The sequence below is a fragment of the Arvicola amphibius genome, chromosome 11, assembly GCF_903992535.2.
Source record: "Arvicola amphibius chromosome 11, mArvAmp1.2, whole genome shotgun sequence".
NCBI lineage: Eukaryota > Metazoa > Chordata > Mammalia > Rodentia > Cricetidae > Arvicola > Arvicola amphibius.
Window position 1 is genome coordinate 103,984,208 of NC_052057.2, and position 21,244 is coordinate 104,005,451.

The 21,244-nt window shown below is 45.3% G+C and overlaps 1 protein-coding gene across 3 annotated transcripts in view; it reads right to left on the minus strand.

Annotated features, from left to right (window-relative positions):
* The window catches only part of Abca1 (ATP binding cassette subfamily A member 1), a 117,516-nt gene that overhangs the window by 89,146 nt on the left and 7,126 nt on the right, over positions 1–21,244 (minus strand). Inside the window, exons 2-3 of one of the 3 annotated variants that reach the window (XM_038347246.2) lie at positions 11,501–11,666; positions 308–401 (exon numbers count right to left, since the gene is read on the minus strand). In XM_038347246.2, coding sequence (XP_038203174.1) covers positions 308–401; positions 11,501–11,566 — 160 coding nt within the window. In that variant the 5' untranslated portion in view covers positions 11,567–11,666. Of the gene's footprint in view, positions 1–307; positions 402–6,948; positions 7,085–11,500; positions 11,852–21,244 lie in introns of those variants that run through there. The other 2 variants (XM_038347245.2, XM_038347249.2) reach the window with 2 other exon arrangements.

A 21,244-nucleotide genomic window follows, 5' to 3' on the forward strand; every position in this document is an offset into this window, starting at 1 on the left:
TTTTTTTTTTAAAGATTTATTTATTTATACAATATTCTTTCTGCATGTATGCCTGAAGGCTAGAAGAGGGCACCAGACCTCATTACAGATGGTTGTGAGCCACCATGTGGTTGCTGGGAATTGAACTCAGGACCTTTGGAAGAGCAGGCAATGCTCTTAACCACTGAGCCATCTCTCCAGCCCCCCAAAGCCTAGATTTTCTGTCCCAAGCCCTTTGCGGTGTTTTTCCTGAAGATGGCATCTTCGGGAATGGTTCCACATTTCACCAGGCATCACCAAGTTACAGGCATGGTTCACAGATACTCACATTCATGCTGTTCATAGGGCGGGTAGCTCAAGCGGACGGAGATCAGGATCAGGAAGATGAAGAGAGGCCAGGCCACTTCCAGTAACAGCTGACACTGAACCGAAAATAAGACACAGCGTGTGAATTTTACAAAAGGCAACAGAAGAGCCAACTGCTGTTGGCTCTGAGAAATCGGCAGAGAAACTCGGCAATCGACTGACTTCCTGCGCCTCTCTCTCTCTCTCTCAGTCTCTGAGCTTTAGTTTATTGAACACTACCCGGTAACAGCCCATTCTATACCTGTGTCTCCTTTAAGGCAGAAAAGTGATTCCTGCCTGCTTCTTCGGACCCCCTTCTGCTAGGTCTTCAAGACTCAGCCATCACACTTCCAGCCCAAGCTAAGAAGCCCTTCTCCTGTGCCCACACCCCAGAGCCATGCACAGGTCCTCAGTCACAGCTCCCCAAGCCCTGGAGATGATCTGTCTCTATCGCCGGTTTCCACCCTGCACCCTTAAGATCTCACTGGGAGATCACATTGTAGAATACATTCGTTTACACTATGGTTTGTCATGGCCCCTTGACAGCCCTTTCTATGAGTAGCAAACTGTCTCAGGATGACTGGAACTTTGGGGCGTTGGGGGACTTTGGTTTTTTACTTTGTTTGTTTTTCCTGGTTTAAATAAGTACCTTTTAATTTTCTAAGAACTTTGGCATGGCTTCTTCACACCAAGCTATTTTTTTTTTTTTTGATCTTCAGGAGGGAACTGAAACAAGGTAGAAGCTGCGAACGTTCCAGGATAAAACCATTCGATTTTAATGTTCTCCCATGTTCTTCTAACATCTCCTAACAAAGCCCTGCTACCAACAAACTCTAAAGAGCAGGTCACACCAACAGCACCCTCAGGGCAGAGAAGGGTAAAAGCCATGAAGAACCATGGTTCTCTGGAAGAACCATGCTGGAAACGGATCCCTAAGAGCAAAGACTCAAATGACAAAAGATGCCTGGAAATAATCTCACAAAAGCGACAAAGCCTTTAAGTTTGAAAATGACATCGAGTCCTTTTCTCTCTTGGACAGCAAATCATCTCACTGTACAAGTTTTATTTGCCAACAATACCTCGATAAGCTGGGACTCCAGGGGAGGCTGGGACATGACTTTCTCCTAGATAACACAGTCTGGATGCCCTGAACACTGAAAATGATTTCTCTACCAGTGAGACTGGAGCCCTTCCTCTGAGGTCTTAACAGCAGTTGGCACAGCACAAACATATTTACATACGCGCTTCTCTCCTCTGTTACCTTCTTCTCAGTATGTCTGCAACATGGTTAAGGCTAAACACGGTAAGCATTTATGGGGTAAGAGAATGAACTGAATTTTATAGAATCAGGGAGACAGAAACAAAAATCAGCTGATCTTACTGGGAAAGCAGTTTGGCAATATGCATTCAAAAGGCATGTTTATCCCCTTTGACCAAGTAGTATTTCTGGGAATTCATCCGAAGAAGCAAAGAAAAAAAAACTCAGAAGCTGCATACATGAATATATTCATTCACTGAAATGCTCCAACTAAAAATATGGTAAATAAATAACTTAATGGTACAGCAAAGGGGAAATGATTACATTAAGGTCCATCGAGTTGCAATATATTACTTGGTCATTATAGCAATGCTCATAAAACACAGATATTGCTAACCATGAACACAGGACACAAAACCCTATGCAATCTAAGCCTGCAGCTTTATAAAACCACTCATACATATTACTTAGCAAACACAGAAATAAAGCTTCTAAAAATGGCAGGACGGTAAATGAATTAAGGAAGAATAATGAACCCTGAAAGTCTAAACAGAATGTAGACAGGCAGTCATTTATCTTGAGGCTCTGGAGCCACTATTTCAACTTACAGGATAAATAGCAGCTACCGTTTATGGACAGCCCAATATGTACTAGGCTCCTATCACTTCCTTAATCCTTAGAACATCACTGAGGGCTTGGCACCCTTACTGTTTCCATTTTACACTGAAAGCTACTGCCTACGGAAGAGCAAGCCAAGGAAGCAGTCAGCAGCAGAACTGAGATCAGGGCCCAGTTGTACTTGATTTTAGAGTCACATGAAACTCTATTTGACCTGGCAGGCCATCTCCAGTAGGAAACAACACACCTCCATATACAGCATGAACTAAAAATGTCTGGAGCTAATACTGAACCTCTACAGCACACTTAGGGATTTCTGTGCCGCTCGTCACAAAAATCTCAAAGTTCACAGTGACCCCATCATGCAGGCTGCAATGATACTATTTTATAAGTGAAGAACAGAGATTCAGACAAATTATGAGCTGCTGGAACCGAAATCTTTCTTCCTGGATCTATGCAGTACCCGCCAGTCTGCCTTGGTTAGAGCTGCGCTGGAGACACACACCTAATGAACGTCATATGCCCTTAGGTGGAGCTTAGCACGGGCCAACCCCGCAGGGCACTGAACTGACCCAAGAAAGTAAGCCTTGTGATTCTGGACACCTCTGTAGTCCCACGCTTAGAATCTATAAAGAGGCAGGTGCTCGATGATGCTGGTCAGCTGAAAGAATGAATGGATCGTTGCTGAGGTCCTTACCCTGTACCCACATTTCTCGCAGCAAAGCACACAAAGAAAATCTTAGACATCATTTTCAGGAGGTGAAGCCAAAGTGTGCAACCAGACCAGCCAGACCAGGGTGTGAAGGAAACAGACCATGACAATTATGATAGCCAACACTCAACTAAATTATATATTATAAATTATATATATTATATATATATATATATTTCACATGTATATTTCATAGTCAGACAACCAAATTAGTACTATTACTATTATTACACACTTTACATATGAAGAAACTGGGACTGACTAATAAATTGTCTATGAATACTGGTATATGAAAAAGCTTAGATCGAAAGCTAATCTAACTTAAGAGCTACTTCTCTTAGCCATTATACACACGAATTTCCTGTAGCCCCTTTCCCCCACCATGTAGAACTTGTAGGTTACTGGTCTTTCAAAGTGTGTACTGAACACTTGAACACACTGGCACAGGAGACCACTTCCTAAATATAACCCTGGTAGTACAGACACTAGAGAAACAATTAAAAAATGAGACCTCCTGAAACTCCAAAGCTTCTGTAAAGCGAAGGATACTGTCAACAAGAGAAAACGACAGCCTACAGGATGGGAAAAGATCTTCACCAACCCCACATCAGACAGAGGACTGATCTCCAAAACATACAAAGAACTCAAGAAACTGGTTATCAAAAGAACAAATAATCCAGTAAAAAAAAAAAAAAAAAAAAAATGGAGTACCTCCCTCTAGAAACTGAACTTGACTTCCTCAGGAATGCGATTCATCAAAGTCAGCTTTCTCCTCCATCTCTAACCATGCCATCCGCCCTAAGAGTAACGCTGGAGTAAAACGGCTTAGGAAAGACATTGTGCTTGTCCCATCAGGAGCTCCAACAGAAAGCTCTTCAAACTCTCCTGCGGGGACACCCACTGCGCACCCTCCCTCCACAGAGTGACAATGGTTGGGAACATCGTTCTTGAGAAGCAATTCTCCACAGTCACAGCCGCCCTAGGGAACCCCACAGCACACTCTGTCCTTCTCCTAACTCCCCATCTCTGGCCTGGGGATGAGGAGTAGGCGCCTCTGCAGGAGGACTTCTCAACAACAGTACTCAGGCTTTGGGGCAGATACTTGGGATGGGATGTTTTCCTACAAACTATGCTGCGGTTAAGCAGCACCCCTGCCCTCTCCCTCTCGATCCCAGAAGCACAGGCACATCAAGGATGGTGCCAACCACATGTCCCAGGGCTCTGTCCGCAGTTCTAAGGGACTGATACTGCTGCCTGGAAAGTCACAGCATACAGCCTAGGTCAGCGGGGCTGCTGTCAGGACCTTTCAGCAGCACCAAACATTTCCTGCATTTTCGTTTAGGGCTGTGCCAGGCTGCACTCACCACAGATGTTCACTGTCCGCTTGGGTTTTCAGGTCTAACTTTTGTTCTTGGTTGCAGAGGCTAATGCACCGTAGCCATGAGTGCCTTTCACTGCCCAGCCTATGGACACAGCAATGGTGCTCTTGCATTCAAGATTGATCCTAATTAACATAAGGATGGGGTGGTTCCAGGGCTGTGTGTGTGTGTGTGTGTGTGTGTGTGTGTGTGTGTCTCACACACACACACACACAGAGACAGACAGACAGAGACAGAGACAGAGTCGGTCAGTCAATGGAGTAAGATCTGGCCTGAGGAAAAATCTTCTGAATAACACTAATCAAAAAAAAAAACAAAAAATGTATTTGAAAAAAGAAGTGACTGTTTCTTACCACTGAGCTGAGATTGAGAAGCCTGATATTGCAGCGGGGGCACAGACAAAGAATCAAAGAGAAAGACAGCAAACCAAAACGAGGAAAACACGCTTTCTGTCCCCAGCACGGTCACTAATCTAGGAAACAAGGCAGAATTAACCAAAATGAGTTGAAAATGTGGTAAATGAATCCGAACCAAGGGAAAGGCTTCTAGCAGCAGTGCTGTAACGCTTCCGTAATGATGTGGAGTGAAATTTAAAAAAAAAATATTGACCGTAAGAACATACATTTTAAAAAATAACACTTATATAATGACAGGTGTGATGTCACATTCCTGTAATTCTAGCACTCTAGAAGGCAGAGGCAGGTGGACCTCTGAGTTTGAGGACAGCCTGGTCATGTAGACATGGTCCATGACAGCCAGAGGTACACAGTAAGACCTGGCCTATAAACAAACAAACAAACAAACAAAAACAAATAAATAAATAAATAGTACTATCTGGGGCTGGAGAGACGGCTCAGCAGTTAAGAGCACTCAATGCTCTTGCAGAAGAGGATCTAGATTCTGTTTCCCACACCCACATGTGGCCCACGACCATCCCCAATTCCACTTCCAGGGAATGCGGCACCCTTTTCTGAACTCTATGGGGCACACACATACAGTGAAGGCAAAACATGTGTATAAAATAAAATAAATCTCTAAAATGATTTTTAAACATGTATATTAATTTAAGGCTAAATACATAATTCTTCCATTGGAAAAAAATACATCTTTAGGGGATTCATATTAATAATAGGTAAGCCATTGCTTCTTGATCAGAACACTTTGTAGTACTCAAGTTAACCAGGCTAATTTAGAGATGTAACACAATTTTACTTAATGATTAGGGCACTTTGGGGAACTTCATAGTGTAGTAAGCTAGAAGGAGAGAGAAAAAAAGAGAGATGAAAACATCAAAGAATATTTTTTAAAAGCTAAAAAGGAAGGTAGGACAGCAGGTTCCACCAGACAGGAGACTGCTCATGAAGGAAGGGCGCTGTAAACTCTGTTAATCCCAGGCTAACTCTGTGGTTACTACCCACCACCAGCCTGACTGGATTAGAAACACAGGGGAAATTAATGAGGCACACCTTTGAGTATACCTGAGAGGATATTTCTGAAAGTTTTAACTGAGCAAGGAAGAAACCCACTCGAAATATGGGCAGCAGTTCCTCAGTGAATAAACAAGGAAAGAGACATTCATCTCTTGCAGCTCCTGGGGGCAGATGGAATGTGACCAGCCATCTCTCACTATGACACTGTCCCTGCTGCGACTGGCTGCCTCCTCAAACCATGAGCCAAAATAAACCCTCTCTTCCCCATGTCGCCTCTTGTCAGGTATTTGAGGAACTACTCAGCACTGAGAAAAGTTAGACCGTGACAAACACTTGTCACTAAATGGAAGACTCCAGAATATTCCCCTACATGGATAAGGTTTTGTAATTATTCTCCCCCACCCAAAGAAAGAAAGGAATAACTTCTAACAAAGTGTATAGGCATGGTGTGATACAAAAAGACAAACTAACTAACCTGTCTTTACTATCACAAATAATGGAAATTATGTGTGGAAAAACTGAAGTAAAATCTTAAAGATCAAATCACTTCAAGGACAGAGAGAAGGATAATTTAAAACCAAGCTTACTCCCTGAAACTCTTAAGCCTGATGCAAACCCCTCAGAACCCTCATCATGACTGCTAAAACTGGCCCATCCTTTGGAAGGACACCTGGTCACACACTGCAAGGACCACTGCACTTAGGCCCAGTACTTCTACTCCTGAGATCCTGTCCTAAGAAAATAACACAAAGGCAAGAGAAGGCTATATGCATAAAATCCTCTGAGGAATTCCTTTGAAAAAGCAAACTTTAAGTGTTGTCAATAGGGTCAGAGCTTACAGACCTTCACGGCTGAATTAACATACAGCTCTCTGGGATGTTATGGCATCATTCCATGACAGACAGACTGACAACCAGAACGTCCGACGCCCCTCTTACTAACTTCCCAGTGATACCTTCTTCATCTGTGAAACAGATTTCACAGAATTATTGTGAAGGCGAAGGCATAATAGATAGAAAAGTGCATTCAAAGCTATCGAGTGCAGCCTACCCATCCAAACTCATCACCATAAAGATTATTAACAAATATGAGAACACGCATACTAAGCAATGCTAAGCCAAGAAGCACAGCTCGTCGGTTGGTATCCGTGCACAGAGCGACAAATGCCCTCTGGTGTTTCTACCACTCAGGTTACCTCAGAATCAAGATCCAGAAGATGAGCCTTACCAGGTGTGCCATGCCCACCTGAGGGGCTCCTTTCAGATGTAAAATTACGCTCAACTGTCCTTCCTTCCCTCTGTGGTTGGACCCTGTCTATCCCAACTCATCTCCAGCCAGTCCTCCGTCAGCCAGCCAGTGCCCTGGCTCCTTTCGGCTCCTGAAGCCAGAAATGCCTTCCCGCCCAGTCTCTCAGTCCAGGATAAAGGGCATCTGAGGTCTGAACCCTAGGTCTTTGCATGCTAACACCACTGTTTCTGTTCTGCGGCTCTAAGCATGACCTCGCATTCCCAATGACAGGCGTACTCGCACCTGAGTACAATAGGGTCGCCACTTGACTTCTAACATGGATGCTGTAATGGGATATTTTTTTAATTGCATGTAGGTACGTTTCACGTCCTCTTCCCTCGATAAACTCTAGCCTCCATGAGGCCACACTGATGTAGGTGGGTCTTCTATCTATCTGTTGCTTTCATTGTCTACACCACATATAGATAGAGCCTGTCTAGTTTATCACTGCATATCCCACCAGCAACAGATGCTCAGCAAACACCAAAATAAAACAATGAACGATGACTTGTTGTATGTCATCTATAGAACAGAAAACCAAAGCTCCGCAGAAGCCATTGAGGCACAGGGCTGTCCAAGCTGGGATCAGAACCATGACCGTGGTTACTGAGCCAGGACTAAGGGCAGAGAAGAAACGTCCTTGGCACTGGAAACAGGAAAGGGAAATGAAGTCCCCACACACTCTGTGACTTTCTCTAAGAGCTGTGCAGGAAAGAGGAGTTCTAATTGTTTTCCTGTTTATTCCCTTTCTCAGGAGAACACCCAATAGTAGTCCTCTAATTCATTTAAAAGTTAGAATATGCTGTTTCTCTTAAAGGAAAAAAAAAGTTCATTTGGCCACTTCACTTTGCTCCCTGTTTCAGGGAAACCTTGGCCTCTGGATCAAGCCCAAAGTCACAGGAAGAGCCTGAAGTCCACCCCTTTTCCTGTCCCTGTTTGCACAGAATAACCGCTGCCCACACAAGCTGGCGGGCACTTTGAACCCAAAGTGAGCTTTGTACCCTTTTGCAACTCAATTCAGTGTATTCTTTGCCCAATAGAAACACTGGAAAACTAACTCTGGTGGACGGACCCCATGAGTGTGCACAATGCGAGGACAGAGAGGGGTCTGTAGCAGTCATCTGCAAACAAAGACACAAGGCCAAAGCTGCCTCTAGTTGGGGTTGCACTGGGGTTCACTGCTCAACTGGGGTTCACTGCTGAGCTCCAGGCTTTCACATCATCTTTCTATTCCTCCTAGATGCTCCAAGACTTTCAAATACCAGACCAGCAACCACGTTTACTACTCATTAGGCAAATCCTTATGCATGTCATAAGTGCCAGGCTCTGTCCTGGCCGGGGTCATGGGTATGGATGCTCTCCGGAACAGGGGAACATGCAATGAATTTTCAAACATTGTGGCTATCAAGGGGCTTCGAACTGCAGACTCTATAATGGGCAGTAGAGTTAGTTCTAACTCTATGAGTTAAGAAAGTGGTACCAAAGGCCCACACCGTTCCTATCCCTAAACAACATAACCAGGTAGACTAGACAGTAGTAGCTACATACAGCCATTGCTGAGGCTAAACAAAAGCCTGCTTTAAAAGGGCCAACCTGTCGGGACACCAGAAAATGGGTTCTGGTGTTACCTTCAGAGCTGACCCTGTACCCATCAGAGTCCCAGCTCCCTCAACTGTACAAGAGACCGGCCAGATCTTGGCACCTGCTCTGCTCATTAAGTATTTGTGACTTAGCCGGGCGGTGGTGGCGCACGCCTTTAATCCCAGCACTCGGGAGGCAGAGGCAGGCGGATCTCTGTTAGTTCGAGACCAGCCTGGTCTACAAGAGCTAGTTCCAGGACAGGCTCCAAAGCTACAGAGAAACCCTGTCTCGAAAAACCAAAAAAAAAAAAAAAAAAAACAAAAAAAAAAAAACAAAAACAAGTATTTGTGACTTGAAATCACCTGCTTTTTTGAAATTAGCAAGGGTGATGACTCAGAGAAGCTGGTAGGTAGTGATGTAGTATCTTACAAAGGCCATCTGTGGAGGGCTGTGTCTGTACTTCCTATCTCCGCAAGAACTCTTCCCGAAATCGCCTCAGACTAAACGTGCCTATCTCTCTAAACCTAATCCTTTTAAACGCACACGCACACGGGACAAGAAGGAACAAGCTCAACTCCAGTGAAGATGGGCTCAGGGTCGGTGACCACACATCTTGTGTTCCTGGACAGTCTGCTTCTGAATCCTGCCTGCCTGGGCACAGAAACCCATTCCCTGCCACTTCTCCTTCCCCTAAGCTAGGCACTGCTATGCAGCTGCAGAGGATAGGGAAGGAGGAAGACTAGCCACTGAGAACTGGTGTAAGAACGGCTGAGCCTCTGGCCCCAGATCGGCTTCCGTTTGATGGATCTTGAGGATCTCCTCCACTCTTTGTGCCTCAGTTTCTCTCTATATATGTCAAGTCTGATGTCTGGACCAGGTTTCCCCTTGAGATCCACTTTTCACTGATAAAGTGGCTTTTCTTTCTGTGACTTGCTAATGCTAACGGGCACATCAAGGCAGGGACAATTTGTCTGACATACAGAAGAAAGGCAGCATTGTGGGCCAAAGCATAAGAGCAAATGTAACAGACTTAGGACCATCAAGACCGGGGAATAACTGCAAGGCGCAGGAGTTAGGTAAGATGGAAGTCAGAAACGGCAAGATTTTTTGATGGTGAATTTTTTTTTAAATGATACCATTAAAAGGTGATATAAGGCTGGGTATGGTGGTGCACACCTGTAATCCCAGCACTCCAGAGGCAAACCCAGGAGGATCAGGAGTTCAAAGGCACACTTCGTGCCTAGCTCACAGAAGCACCTTCCAAGTGTCTTCTTTTAGTCTATTAATATAATCATGTACATTCAGTTTTGCTATTATTACTTCCAGTAAGAAAAGACAAATAGATTCTAGTCATAGGCCTCTCACTCGTGACCTTGATTCAAAGTTCCCCATTTGTATCACGAAAAGCTGAACAAAAACTTTTCTAAAACTGGAAGTCTCTCTCTCTTTTTGTGTGCTTTGTGTGTGTGTGTGTGTCTTCACATGAGCATTTAAAGGATTATACTTGGGTTCGCCATGAAGATTGAAGATTTTGAATTTTCTGTGTTTCCATCTCAACGATAGTCTGAACAAATCCTGGCACAGCTATCTGGATTTAATTACTTCAGTATAAGTTCTGGCCCAAGCCTTCAAAGCTGGGGTGTGTATCAGTCTGTGTAACTGGATGATTATGTCGGCAGGCTGCTGATGGCACCCGACAAAGGGAAGCCCAACAGTATTAATAAACCCTGCCCAAAAACAATGATGAAGAATTAAGTCATTAGCACACAGTAATGAAGCCAAACTCACGATAACCAGCATCGCACCGCCCATCACCCATATTTCACGTGGCAACTCATATTTTGGATTTCAGCTAAACAAAGTCGGTTTTCTTGCCATACTTAAGGTGATATAAATTTGAATTGCAATGTTATTGTTTTCAATTTTGTTTGCATTTGATTTGTAAATCTATATGGGAACTATGATTCTCTCATCAGGGTTTAAATCAATTTTTAATTACATACTTAAAGTCACTTTATTAAAAAACATTAGTAAACAAAAAAAAAGGATGCCTTAGTATGTTTGTTCTCTTAAAGAAAGATCTTCAAGTAACATGGAATATTCTACTTGGAGAAACACTGAATAAACTCTCTTCACCACAGGCCTTTGAATTTCAGAAGATTGGTTACGGGCAGGTTGGACCTCTTTAAGATACTCAAGTGGGGATGCAGGCTTGGTATTCAAGAAAAGTACTAGACAGGAAACAGGTTTAGAAGCGAGTTAGAGACACGTAGCTAAGTCCAGAGAGCTGGATAAGATGATTGGGAAAGAATGGCGGGAGATAAAGGCACCACAGGGAAGGCTGACCTGAGCTTTGGGGAGCATGCCTTGCCCGACAGCCTCACATTCCTCCATGGTAAAACAACATTCACCTGTGAGGTAATGGCGGCCCACATGGGAAGTGCGTGGCTTAGATACCACCACAGAAATGACAAGTCTCCGTTACTCTAATCCTCCGGGCTACTTTCACAGCTGAGGGAGGCAGTCGAGACTCATGCTGAGGTCACCAGGCACATCTCGATGACGGCTTCAATACCTCACTTCACAGAAACACTGGGGCCCACAAGGCCAGGCAGCTACCAGAACTTCAGTGAACAGGAACAGCTGGGTGATTGGGGGTCATTATCTACCAGGTGGTACTGGTCAGAACTCATGCCCAGGAACCAACAGAAACCCAAGCTAATGGTTCTGTCTGACTGAACACTCTTCCACCATGCTAAGCCATGGGAGCACATCATAGCCACACAGTCCCAGGCCTACATGTGCCGGACTCATTCAAGAACCACCGTGTGAAGACCCTCCCTCCTCCAACTCCCAGTCCAGCCCCAATGGAGAAAGCACAGAAGCAGCCCACAGAGAAACCCACGCTTACTGTTTGTCGTCTTCGGAACGTTAGGTTCTTCCATAGCAGCAACCTCAACTGAGGCCAGCAAGCCATGTTACCTCTGCTGGCACCCAGAGCGACCTGTGCATGTGGCTCGAGAGCCCTGGAGGAAGCGGCCAGCGCGCGCAGCAGTGACGCCGTGGCTGGTCATTAACTGGAAGATAAAGCAGGAGGAGAGAGATGTCAGTCACGGCTTTGAAGCCCTATGCCTAGGAGAGCTGTGGCTCCAGCCCTCTCACCAGACACCTCTAACATCTAAAACTAAGCCCTGGCTCCTCGTCCAAGGGTCACGAGTTAGGCTAGACAGCTAACCTAACCTCCAGGATCTCTAACAGACAGAGCTTCCGGGAGGCTTATTGGCTAGAGTCTGGGAGCAAGAGGCAACGATCTTTATCACGTGAGCGTCACTGATGGGATCGTTTAAGAATGATTTGAGAGAGCAACTATCGCCAGTCACGAGAGAGGTCAGAAAGGGCATCCTGGAGTTGCAAAGGCCTGTCTCCTTCCCTATGAACGGATGTAGCCTACCAGGCAATGTTAGCAGCATTTACAAATCCTCCCTTGAGCCTGGAGTGACTTATGCTATTTCCTAGCATGCACTACAGACAGTGTTTTCATCCGGGCACAAAGCTGGGTCCTTCAAGTGATAAATGGCATCATTAGCCAGGCAGCTTCCCCAGGTGGAAAGCCGAGGATTGTCTTAGATGATCGTGACTAAGCACCAAAGAAATGCCACCAACACCTGGCTGCCGGGTGATGAGGGTAAGTCTGGTGTTGTATCTCTGCAGAAAGAAACCAGGATCCCACGGAGAAGAGAGCCTGCCAAGGGCTGAGCTCGGCATGGTATCTGTGAAAGTGGCAGGCTCCCACGGTGGGGACACTTGTGGCCATGCCCTACCTACACCTGAGCACATGGCCACTTCTCAAGTGTCACAGAGGTCTCCCTGGAGGGCCGTTTCACTATACTAGGGATTTTCATGGACAGGCAAGCCATACGACAGTCTGTGTGTCCTAGCTACCCACCACCCAGCTGCATTTATTTAATGTGGCGGGTGGGGGGGGGGGATTTAAAGAGTTCTGCTAAGGCAAGGAAGGTAAGGAGCAGATGGAAATGGGCTAGTGCCAGAAGGAAGAGGAGAACATGGATTATTAAAGAGGGGACCTGTCAACAGTTCGCAGTCATAAGCCATAAGCAGAAACCATTATCAGGAAATGACAGTGACTGTGGCTTCTCATGCCCTTCTAGTGTAAAAAGGTGGGAAATCAGGCATAAAGTACTAAAAATACAAGAGCCACTCCTGGAGACAACCAGCAACTTCAATCTAAACCCATGATCTTAATCGATGCAAAGGAGGTTTCTGATAGCATTTTATAGTTCCCTAATACACAAGTACTCAGATCAAAAATTTCTAGGAAATAAAAAAGATAGTTGGAGAAATCGCTGTTCCAGAAAAATAGATGCCCTATAATGGTTCATTCTAATTCGTTTATTAGTGACACAATACATCAGAAACTCTGAAGTAGTTAAACCTTAAAGCCTTCTTTATTGCTGTTCAGTGAACCCAAAAAGGGCACAGACTACCCACAGTGCCTCACTGCAAAAAGAAGCCAACTTAGGCCAGTACCAAGAAGAAGCCCAAGCCAGTACCAGTTGGCTTGCAGTTCCCTGCTGAAAGAGGCCAACTGGACTCACAGCATTGACCGGCCAATGACCAAATTATCTTTAACTGACACTGAAAATACTGAATTAAGAATTAACTGGATTTTTCTCCTCTTAAAGCCACTCTCCAGGAATTACTCAGTTGACATACAGGGTACAGGAACTTTTCTCAGAGCCCACTGTAAAACGGAGTAAAAGCTGGAACACAATCCACTGTCACAAAAGGAAAACTAACCTCCAGAAAGACCCTGGTAAGCACTAGCCCCCAGGTGCCCACTGTGTCCATGGGACAAGACTTATGCTCTCTGAGCACCAAGTTCCTTGTTCTAACAAGGGGACGCTGGCATCCACTTTCTGTGGTATTCTGAGCATTAAAGGGCATGATAGAGATCAGTTCAGAATGCAGTACAAGGGGTAAGACAGAGGACAAAGAGACTCCAGGTCTCATCTGTGGAACTCACACCCTGTCGAAGTTTGAATGTAATTGGCCTCTATAATCTCATAGGGAGTGGCACTATTAGGGAGGTGTGGCTTTGTTGGAGGAAGTGTGTCACTGTGGGGGCGGGCTTTGAGGTTTCCTATGCTCAGGATATGGTCCAGTGTTCAGCTGACTTCCTGTTGCCTGCAAGCTAAGATGTAACCAGCACCATGTTTGCTTGCGCTCGGCCATGCTTCCCATCATGATGATAATGGACTGAACCTCTGAAGCTGTAAGCGAGCCCCCTCAATTCAATGTTTTCTTTATAAAAATTGTCGTGGTCATGGTGTCTCTTCACAGCAATGAAAACCCAAACTAAGACACCCCCACTCTTGGTTTCCCTGGTACCCTCCAGCAGAGAAATGGCTGCATCTTATCCAAAGAGGACATCCTGTTATTTCTGGTTTCTGGAAAGGTAGGAGTGAGCAGAGTAGGAAAGACAAGCTCTGAATAGCTTAGCATTGATCTATGGGCCAAAACCCTGTCTGGAATTGTTTCCTGACCCCTGAGCAGAGATGTTTAGAGAACGAGAAGAGAAGGCACTGTCCTACAGAGTGCCCATGAGATCAGATCAGGAAAAACAGCTTTCTTAGAGACCGTTTTCCTAGAAGTTGACTTTCTGAGTCTCTGAGGCCAGTTTCGGACTCCAGGTTCCCCAGGGACACAGCATGGATGTCATGAGACCAGAGGAAAAGTCCTCGTCTGGCTGTGCAATATGCAAACAGGCGACATTCCAGCCTGGTCCCTCCTGCCCACCTCAGCACCTCCCGGCCAGATGCATAATTCTCACCCACGCCTTGATCTCAGAACACAGAGATCAAGGCTGAGGGCAACTTGACCCAAAGGTGGGGGGAGAGGCAATGTCTGAGCCCTTCTGTCCAGGTAACAAAAGCCAAAAGCCAATGGGACATTTCCACATCAATTTTCCAAGGAAGCGAACAAATCACACTTTCTTTTTCTTTTTTTTTTAAAAAAGGCAATCATGTACACTGGATTTCTCAATGTTTCAAAGCAGAACACACTCACTCCTGCTCCTACACGGGTTTTCAGCCAGTGGCTGGAAAAAATTCCCACCTCAAAATCTTTGCCATGCGATATGCCATTCTCGTCCTGATCCTGCATGCCCACAGTAGCAACTCCAGCTGGTCTCCTTAGCTCCAGGCTCGCCCCAATCTCCCCCGTCTGACACAGAGAACCCACAAAGTGTTTGAGTGAACCAAGAATTTAAAAATGGCACTTGCTCACCCTTCACCTGCTTCCCACCACCCTGGATGGAGTCTTCACCGAAGTTTACTCCTCCTCCCTGGTGGGTCTCCGGCAACTGTCCCCTGCCCTGGCTTTCTTGGCAAGGCCCCTGGAACAGGCCCCTCACAGGCTAGGAAGGCGAGGCCCTCATTGTGCTCCTCTGCCCTGAACACTTTCTCCAGCACTGTGAGCCTGCTTATTTCCTCCACAGTTGCTACTAGCAACTCAGGAATCCTTCCTGATTATTTCTGTTTCTCTCTACCCACACCTGAATGAGAAGGTTTTCTTCAATGTTTTCTCTTGCAGGGTCTGTCCCCTCCTGGCTCAGGACAGGGGTATTTCTGCTCCTTCATCTCTATTCTCTCCAGCGTGCAAATAAAGCAGTACTGGATTTTTGGGAGCACTCAGAGGACATGGCCTCAATTCATTTTGTTAAAAGACGGCCATGAGGAACGGGGTCTCAGAATCTGAAGGTGGTGGCATTCTGGGGCCTGTGGTAACTGATTACTCAAGCTTGATTAACTGATTCAGGCAAACTGTCCCCAGAGAGTGAGGTCTGCGTTTAGCTGATTCCATGGCATACTCCAAGTCACCAAGGTGGCTCCTCAGGCATCCTGGGAGGCATAAATGAATCTAAGTCTAGTTTACATAAATGTCAGGTTTAGCTAAGAACCACATAGACCTCCCAAGGCCATTGGGGTCACGGAACTGGCTTTCTGCCAAGCTTCGTGCTCAAGTCTTTGGAGCAGTCTCTCCGGTACTCAGCATTAGTCCCACGTATCAATCTGGTAATTTCCACACCCCAACCCTGATTTGTGCAAGATGAATCTGGACAAAGTGAGTGCTCTAACCTTTCGCTAATTTGTGTAGCAATCTTCACTTGAAACGCTTCTGGCATTTCCAAGTTTTTAGAGCCCACAGAATACAAAAACCTGCTAAAACATAACCTTCCTAAATACGCAAAGATGCTTACATCATTACTTGAAGGAAAATGTGAATTAAAAACACAGTGAGAAACCACTAAACTTAAAAGCACTAGCAAGCGTGTGAAGTAATCAAACTCAATTATACCGACTTCAGGAACATAAGATGCAAGCGCCATTTGGGAAAACTTTGGCAGTTTCTTATAAAGTTCTGAAATGAATGAAACATTCAGTTCTGGAACAATCCTACCATCCCTCCCTAGGTATTTACCCAGAAGAAACATGCATGCACGTCCACACAAAGACACATATGAATGTTTACACGAGCCTCATGCAGAAAAGCCAGCTGAAAACAACCAAATGTCCATCAACAAGAAATAAAAATAGTGAGTAAGTCACCGGCACATGCAACAACACAGACAAATCTCAACAGCTGGACTCTTACGGAAATAATGCAGCAGACACAGAAGACAACTACATACCACCTGACTTGACTTCTAAGACACTATGGAGCCAGACGTGGTGGCACGCGCCTTTAATCCCAGCACTCAAGGGCAGAGGCAGGCAGATCTCTGAGTTCAAGGCCAGTCTGGTCTACAGGCCAAGTTCCAGGATGCCCAGGGCTACACAGAGAAACTCTTGTTTCAGAAAAGAAATAAAACAATTATTTGTTTTTCCATTTATGGGAATAGTGAAAGAAGACTGAACCCAGGTCTCTGACTGCCAGAGGTTAGAGGTGACGAGGAGATAAAACCACAAAGGAGCCCGCACTACTCAATATTGGGAAAGTGGCTGAAGTTGCACCATCGTGTACAACTGGGGAAAGTCCAACTGTACACTTTAAAGGAGTACATTATACAAAATGTAAATCATACATCAGTAAACCCAACACCAGACAACCTTTCGATTCTAGTAACTAACACACCCCACGGGTCCAACTCTGCCTTAGATATAAGGACTGCATAGTACGGAGCCTGGTCAGGGTAGAACCCCGAGAGAAAGGACGGTCAGTAAATACGCAATCATCACTGGTAATTCTGCCAGACAACCTCAGCCGCAACTCTGCCAGGCTCCCGTTAACCACAACAAATACTCAGCGGACACCTATCACATGTCATGTGCTGTGGCAGATCCTGACTGGCACAGATGCTATTCTCAGGGTCCCTCTATTTTATCAGAGAAAGTGGGGAAAGGTGACACAGGAGGGAGGTCCCCGCTCATGAAGCGCCTCTACTTGCCAACCTTCTGCTGCCCGCCACAGGTCACTGAAGCATCACAAGCATTATAATTCTTTTCACTTTTCCCTAAAACAAATGTAAAGACAGACAGACTAGCAAAAGGAAACACACAGGAAGTAAAGAAGGGAGGGAGAGAGGGAGGAAGGGAGGGAGAGAGGAAGGGACAAACTTTACAAGAAACTTGGTGGAAAGGGAAAATGATAACCCTCAACACTTTGAACTCCGCTTATCACCCTTTCTGACCAGGACATTTTGACATTTTGAACTTGACATGTGTACTTCAAAGAAAGATGAGACAAGAGCGGTACCAAAAAAGCATTAGAAATAAACCTAACAAATGGCAAAGAGGAAGAATTTACCCCCTCAGTTGGTCAAAAGGAAAGCAAGACCTCCTTCCCAAGACCACTCTTCCCTGAAGCAGTCTCTTGATGGAAAGGCAGGAGAGGAAGTGTGTGTGTGTATAGTCACACTGTTACCAGAAAATATGGCTATATGGGAACAGAAGGCTGGGCCTTTCCTGCAAGCATACAACCAGGATGCCAGCGCTAGGCTCCATGAGACGGAGTCATTCAACCCATGCCTGCAATGCCTTAGCCAGTGCCGGTTTCCCAACAGCAGAAGTCCCCAAGCAGTAACCTCAAGGATCATGTCATGGGACTGAGAAGTCAGCCCTCTGGGACAGGAAAGCGGTGGGGGCTCCCAAGTCTGTGCTACATCTGATCTCTGTATTTGCAGACCGTGTGCTTGGGATTTAGGAGACACCTCCATCACATTCTCCTGCAACCTTACAGGCTGAGATGCTGAGGACCCCCAGAAGCAAATGACTTACGAGCTGGCACTCAGATGGCTCTTAAATCCCCTTTTTGCGAATAGTCACATGCCTTTTCCCACTACGCTGCTTCTCTTATGACTCTGTTTATTCTTCTGAATGCATGCATTTCTTCTACCCGTTGCATCCAAATAGCTCCTAAACTCAGGATGCACACCCAGCAACCGATTTTCATTTTCAGAAAATAATGGTTATACGAGTTACTCTCCCAAACTGCCAATAAATAAATAAGTGTGCTTCTCTACGTGTGTGTGTGTGTGTGTGTGTGTGTGTGTGTGTGTGTGCATGTTCGGCTTTTTAAAGACCGATTACCGCTATAGTTTGCAGAAATGAGATGCACAGTGAAATTCCTGACCATAGCTGCAGGCATGTTTTAATACACCGTCTGTAGATTTCCTTTTCTTAGATGAGGTAGAATGAACAACTATAAACATCATATCTGTGCTTTTCCGTATCATGAAATAGTGAGGCAGTAAAACCACAAAGCAGAAGGGAGGCCCAAATGTAGCAGATATGCAAAAAGGTGGCGAGCTCAACTGATTGCCTATTCATGAGATACTAAGGCAAAAACAAGGAACACAGCTGAGGCTCAGGCCTCATCCCTGGGGAGTCGTGCAAGGTCCTGTAATATCGGGTATGAAACCCGGAGCCCCCACAGAGTGTGCTTTAGAAAACGCCTGTTCTCGAACAGCCTCCCAGAGCCTATGTCTCTGGGTCAGTAGCCATGCTCAGGGAGAAGCGTAATGAGGTTATTAAAGGCCAGGAGACCTGGCTTGCACAGGCTTGCTGCACCCGTGATTTAAAACCAGACTTAAATCAAGGCTGCTGTGGAGTGGGAGGGATTGGGCAGACAACCTATAATTTCTCCAGGGTGACCCACCAGTTTAACACATGCCTCAAGCTAAGCTGACTGCCTTGAAGTAGCTTTCCTGGCCTCCAGTCACTGACTCACTAGCCCTGAAGCCATCCTCCTCAGTGGTCCCCTCAATGCCACGCCCCTCCTGAGCCACATAAACCTACAGCCCCACGAAACAGGTCTGAATTAGGAGACCTACAGATGGACCACTCAGCTATGCCAGAAATGATGTTGCCCCCCTAAAGGTAATATTTCCACACTGAAATTTCTGAAAACGAAACGGGCAAGAGGTAGGTCTTCATGATAAAGAGTCAACCCCCCAAATGAATTCATTCTGTCCTTCCAGGAGAGCATCACTATTTCAAAAGAGGTTCTGCTCATAGTCATCCAGTTAAAAATACAGAATCCATGGACGCTATCAATCCCAACAACTCTAACTGGGGGAGGCAGAAGGTTTCAAAGTACCAAATGCATCATACGTACTTCCTTATTCATTAACAATAAGATTACAAAGAGCTGCACACATTTTTTTCTCCAACCCGGAACACATATCCAACTTTTCAAGACAAAACTCTTGGCTAATAGCTTAATTTTCAAGGCAAGAGCTGTGAAATTAAAAACAAAAACCAGAAGCTGAAACAAGAAAAGGCATAGGTGCTGCCCCAATCTGTAACAAGCCTTTGAGAAGCAAGTCCTCACGTGGCTGACAATTCTATTCCACCAGAGACCCTAAAAGTATAAAGCTATTCCCATCATGTCACCAACAGTTAGACAGTCAGTGGCCCTCTTCACCACCCTCAGCATTCCAGGGTTGCTACCAGCTAAATAAAAAGTCTCGCAACTTTTTAAAAACATTTAAAAGCCAGGCTTTTCTGGAAGCAGATATGTAGAGAACCCAAATCCTTGTTTCTCTATGGTAAAACTAGGGGAAAATTCTAACAAAATGTCAGAGACTGCCCCTCACCTGCCGCTGACCTCCATGAAAAAATGACATGGAGCAAACGTCAAAGAAGAATTTAGCAAATAAAACAAATGTCTGCTTCTTCCCTGCTCAGGAGTATGGAGCACACAGGGGGATGAACCTTCCCTTAGTCAAGAGCTCAACCTATCAGCGTGACTGATTGGTCATACATAAGGAGATCTGTAAAACCTTCGCTGCAATCACTATGCTAGCGGAAGAGGGATTTGGCAGGAGGGTATTGCATTCCTTAACCCTCATCTACAAGCTATCTGCAAGCCCAAGTTTGCAGACAAATTTGACTGGATAATGTGCCCTGTTGTTCTAAGATGTTGTTTTCCAAGAACATCTTGGGAGGTGGGGCTCGGTTGGATATGTGTTCCAGGTTGGAGAAAAAAAATGTGTGCAGTTCTTTGTAACAATCAGCAACAATCACCGTCTCTGGCTCACATCTCTGAAAGATGCTCTGGTGTAGCAACAAAAAAAGGTGTTGGAGTCTGAGAACATTCACTGACTCTGGGACCCTGGAGACTCCAAGGCCCTGCCTCCTCTGCATAAAAACAGTGCTAACGATGTATATAAAACATTTATCCAGTTCCTGGAACAAAGTAAGTACAGTACACATCACTATTAAAATGATGCGAGCTACCCACTTTACAGAGGGAAGCTTCCAGCCAGGGTGGGGCTGAGAGTGGGCATGCCATTAAAGGACTTGCTCTCCTCTCTTGGGCCACAGAGGGTACCATTTCCTTCAAGGGCCTTTCCAGAGAACACTGGAGCTCTCTCCAGTGCTCATAGCATGGGCACAAAGGAAGCTCACCTTGGTATCCCTGGTGTCGCTTCAGGATACCATGGTTTTTGCAAAATCACCTTATGGAATCTCTACAATCTCCATACTGTCCCATTATCAGCTCATTTCTATATCCTACAGATATGGAAATATCTAACAAATCTTGCTTGGGTCCTAGCCAGGGCTTCCTCTGTCCCATTGCTTGGATCCTGCCTAAAGCATCCTCTATCCCATTGCTTGGATCCTGCATAGAGTATCCTCTGCCCCATTCTTTGGAGTCTCTAAATCAATTACATTACAAATCAGGGCTTAACCTCTATCTCTTTTTGGATCTCCCCACATGCTTCTCCAGGATTGACTTATCAAGTAGGCCCTGCTAAATGATAGGTTGTTTAAATGGCCCTAAGACACGGCAACATTGCCAGCTGTGTAAAACAAAAAAACAAAACAACAACAACGAAAAAAAACAACAACCAATAAATAAATAAACAAGTGAACAACAAAACTAACTTCAAATGGGACAGTATGTCACTTGATTTTCTTCAACATGGCTCTCATTTATTAGGAATTATATTACTCTCAAAAGAGCAATACAGTCTGCAACTAGCCAGGGTAAGGTTCTAGGACCAGTGTGACCACACCAGCTAAAAACGAGGCCTTTCCTAGGGGCTCATCCCAAAGCATAAAACAGTCAGAACTGCTCAGGCACCTGGAGTTCTAAGGCCATGAGTTCAAGGATTCCTTAAGAATCCTTT